Consider the following 4,896-nt stretch of genomic DNA (forward strand, 5'->3'; position numbering starts at 1 on the left):
CGTGCATAAAGCTAAACCTTCATTGTTTATAAAGTTAATTAGTTCACCGTAGGTTAGATTATCAAAAGGAATTGTACCTTGATAAGTTTGTCTTATTATTTGGCGTACCTTTTCTGTAAATAATTTTGGCAATCCTGAGAGGAATCTTTCTTTCCAATATTGATTATTGCAATATGTTCGGGTGTAGACTTTGCTCAAGAAAATATCTTTATACCATCTGAAATCTTAGAAGTTTCGGACAGGTAAGGTTGGAAAGAATTTCAGAACTTCGTTCTTGGAAATTGAACGAGTTCTCCTATAAAGTTTTTGGTAATGGTGTAAATCAAAGTTGCAATAGAATCTTGTGTTTGACTTATTCCTGAACTACTTAATTCAACTTTAATGGCAGTTAGTATTTTTGTTTTGTCACTTGAAGATACATAATTATATTTTAAATTGTCAGTGAAAACGGAAATTAGCATTTGAGCAATTTGGTAGTCTGTATTTTGATGTATTTTGTAAACAATGGCTACTAAGGTCATCTCATACATAAATTTAGAATTTGATGTTCAGCCATGCCATCTATATTCCATTCATAGATGTCATTTTCTGTATATTTAGCATGGCTTAATTGATGTCTCTCTTAGTATTGCATGTCAAGGAGAGATGGCCTGGAATAATAGTTTCTTAATTTTGGATATGTAGGATTTGTTATCTTTTGAAAGGTGAGATTCTGAAATTGTTTTTCCAGGTTATTTTCAAAATTGTCTTCTAATTTATGTAAGTCATCAAGATTGTCTTTATTTCATGTATGTCAGAATGATTTTTACCGAGAGTTTCATTTATAGTATTAATTCTTGATGTTGAGGTTGATGTATTAAATGCTTTTGTGGAATTTAGATTCCGGTTTTGTAATTGAAGGTTAATTTTGTCTAAAATATTATTAGATTCTTTACTTCAAAAATTAATTAGTTTTAAATTTTTATCATATTTCAAAAAGTTTAAACAAAGGTTTTGTCTTATCAATTAGTTGAGGATGTGATTTTATAGGATAATGTTGAGATTCAAGTTTGGATTCTATTCTTTACTTGGTTCGATATTGTATGTAAAATTTTATTAGAATAATTATTCTGTAATAGTATATTTTTAATATCTTTTAATGTTTGTACTTTTGTTTCAATTTCAGGTATGTAGCAACCCCACCTCCTAGAACTACTAAAAAGGGGATCGCTACTGCATGCATGCATAAATATTTTCATTGTGGAAAATAAAGTAAATTAAAATAGAATAATCACGATTTTGAACTGCTTTAGGTATATAAGAAAATGTTCTGACATTATCTCAAAATCTTAAATCATTCAACCTGGGCATCCTTTTCAGCAAGAAACAAATCATAAATAATAAAAAAAATTATAATAAAACCATGAATGTAATAAAAACAAAACATGCGAAAATATAAAGGGTCAAATGCAGAAGCGAATTTTGGTTCCTTTGTCACTGTCACGGATTCCTCTTATCAGTCGCCCGAGTGTCCTTGTCCTTATCTAGAAAAAAAAATAAAGATAAAGGGTGAGTATAAAATACTCGGTAAGTGATCCCATTACCGGGATCAGACTATGCATCCATGAGCAAAAAAAGATAGCCCGTAGCTCATACAGCTACATCGGTTTTTTGATGATGAAAGGAAAACCAAAAGACGTACTATCTTGCCTTGAAACACATGTCTAGCGACCCGTAGGCACACCGTCAAACATGATAATAACATGAACGTGAACCCGTCGACTCACGCATGTCCAGCGGCCCATAGGATCACCGTCAAAACATGAAACATGAAAATAAAAGTAACATGAACGTAAACTTGTTGGCTCACTCATGTCTAGCGACCCATAGCACACCATCAACATGGTAATAACATGAACGTAAACCTATCGGTTCACGCATGTCTAGCGGCCTGTAGGCACACCGTCAAACATGATAAAAACATAAACGTAAACCTGTCGGTTCACGCATGTCTAGTGGCCCATAGGCACACCGTCAAACATGAAACTAGACCCGTAGGTCTTATGAAATAAAACATGCGTCAAGGCGAGACAATAAGCCGCTCTACTGGTCTATTCATGTATCACATACATAATATTAGTACTGATTAAAAATTTGAACATGCTCATAATACTTGTAACTGCCATGCAACATGCAATCATAATGACAAACAAAATCATGCTCCAAAGTCCACTAAGTAACTTTATAGGTCTAATCTAGGTCGCCTGGCACGAAGGCACCAGTAATAGTATCACTTACCTCAACTTGGTCTCAAAAGTCTGCACAAATAACTCCTTAATAGCCCTTGGATAAAACTTAAACCAACCCTAAGACATTAACCACAAGTTTAGTTTAGCAACTATGGCCTAGGAAGTGAGTAAAAAAATTAAGTAAATCCTCGGGGTTCAAGTCCAAAGGATAACCAACCAACTTACACAAAACATACCCAAACTAAACTCTCAGTTGAAAAGAATAGTCTCTTCTTTGATAGCAATGCCCCAGAATCTTCCAAAATCCAAATCCTGGAAGTCGACACAATAGGTAATAACCAAAATTGTTTCCAACACCAAGTGACACTCCAAAAAGACTCAAACACTAACCCTTGCCCAAAATAATCCAACTCTTGTCCAATCTCAAAAAGGCAGTGGCGGATGAATGACGCCGACTTGGCTGGGCGCGACGGTAGAAACAAAATTGGACGGCGAGACAGCGATGGACGACTGAGCGCGGCGACGAGACAGCAGCGAATGACCGACGCTCTGACGCTGCGACGGGACGGTGCTGGCAAAGCAGCAAGGTGAGGCGGTGCTGCGGCTAGGGTTTGGAAGGAAGGAATAGAAGAAGAAGAAGGAAAAAGAAGGGGACGGCGTGCGGGGGTTGAGGAGAGAGAGAGAAAAAAAAACTTACTTTTTTTTCTTTCTCCTTTTCTCTTTTTTTTTAACCTTTCCTCAATATATATATACTTATATGTTCTTCTTTTAAAAAAATACAATAAACACATTTAATTATCTCCATAGATAATCAAATCTCCAAATGCAAGCCAAAATAAAACTCAATTAATTCTAAATAATTAAATCATATTCTAGCTTAGCCAAAAAAACATAAATCTCATATAATTTATCCAAGTAGCCAACATTAAAAAAAAAATAATTACAAAATAAATCAGGATGTTACATTCTCCCCCCCTTAAGAAACTTTCATCCTCGAAAGTTCTAATCCTGAAAAAGCTCGGGATAATGCACCCTCATGTCATCCTCACACTCCCACATTGCTTCCTCGAACTGTTGATTCTGCCAAAGAACCTTCACCAAAGCTATCTCCTTGTTGTGCAAAACTTTCACTTCCCTGGCTAAGATTCGAATGGGCTCCTCTTTGTAGCTCAGGTTCTCATTTAAATGCAAAGGCTCATAATCCACAACATGAGATGAGTCTGCTACGTACTTCCTCAACATGGAAACATGAAAAACATTGTGAACTGCAGAAAGAGATGGGGGCAAGGCCAGCCGGTAGGCTACAGGGCCAACCTGCTTCAAGATCTCAAATGGCCCGATGAAACAAGAGTTCAACTTACCCCTCTTACCAAACCTCAACACGCTCTTCATAGATGCCACTTTCAGAAACACCTTTCCACCTACCTCAAACTTCAGATCCTTATGCCTAACATCAACGTAACTCTTCTGCCTGCTTTGAGCCGTCAACATTCGGGCCCTAATCTTCTATATTGCCTCGTTCATGGTTTGTACTAACTCAGGTCCTAGTAATTTTCGCTCACCAACTTCATCCCAGCATACAGGTGACCTACAACTCTTCCCATAAAGGGCATCAAACGGTGACATGCAAATGGTTACCTGATAACTATTATTATAGGCAAACTTTATCAAATGCAGGTAAGAGTCCTAACTCCCTGCAAACTCTAGCACACAAGAACGTAACATATCCTCCAGTGTTTGGTTTAAACGCTCAATTTGACCGTCAGTTTGTGGGTGAAAAGCCGTACTGAAATCTAAACGTGTACCCAATGCTGCGTGAAGGCTCTTTCAAAAGCTGGAGGTAAATCGAGGGTCCCTATCAGACACGATGGACACTGGTACCCCGTGCAATCTTACCACTTCTTTCATATACAACTGGGCCCACCTACTCACTGAATATGTACACTTCCCTGGAATAAAATGTGCCAACTTGGTGAGTTTGTCCACTATAACCCAAATTACTGTAAAACCCTTCGCGGTTCGCGGCAAACCTACAATGAAGTCCATCGAGACATGCTCCCAATTCCATTTCGGTATGCTCAAAGGTTGCAACAAACCTGCTGGCTTTTGTCTTGGGGCCTTTACCTGCTGACACACCAAGAACTTACTGACAAACTCTACTATCTCCACTTTCATGTTATTCCACCAGTAGCAACGTTTTAGGTCTTGGTACATTTTGGTACTGCCAGGATGTATTGAAAATGGGGAGTTATGAGCTTCCCATAACAGATCGTTCTTGAGGTCACTATCTGCTGGAACACATAAACGTCTTCGAAAAGTAAGACCATTATCTACTGACAAGGAGAACTCACCACCCTGTCATGTCTTCACTTGTTACGTTACTTTAATTAAGTAAGGATCACTGCGTTGAGCACCAATGATCCTCTTCCTTAAACTTGGTTGTATTGACAATTGTGCTAACTGCGCAGAGATCTCCCCTACCACCACTGCTATCTCAACCCGCTCAAGGTCCTTACATAAACGACTATGAAAGAAAGAAAGGCCTAGTCGAAGGAGAAGGAGGCAGGCGCTAGCTTATGATTTCCGTTGTCCAATCAACTAATGGGGTTTTGGGGTGTGCAACCTGAACTGCTTAATCTATTCCAGAATGTCAAAGAAATGGTTGCCC

General features: G+C 38.1%; 1 protein-coding gene across 1 annotated transcript; it reads right to left on the reverse strand.

The window, feature by feature from the left end:
* Positions 1-3,230: 3,230 nt before the first annotated feature.
* Positions 3,231-3,719, reverse strand: LOC120084969. Its single transcript, XM_039040781.1, has one exon. It carries the CDS (start codon positions 3,717-3,719, stop codon positions 3,231-3,233), a length of 489 nt encoding a protein of 162 aa, XP_038896709.1.
* Positions 3,720-4,896: the final 1,177 nt, after the last annotated feature.

Source organism: Benincasa hispida, chromosome 9, assembly GCF_009727055.1.
Source record: "Benincasa hispida cultivar B227 chromosome 9, ASM972705v1, whole genome shotgun sequence".
NCBI lineage: Eukaryota > Viridiplantae > Streptophyta > Magnoliopsida > Cucurbitales > Cucurbitaceae > Benincasa > Benincasa hispida.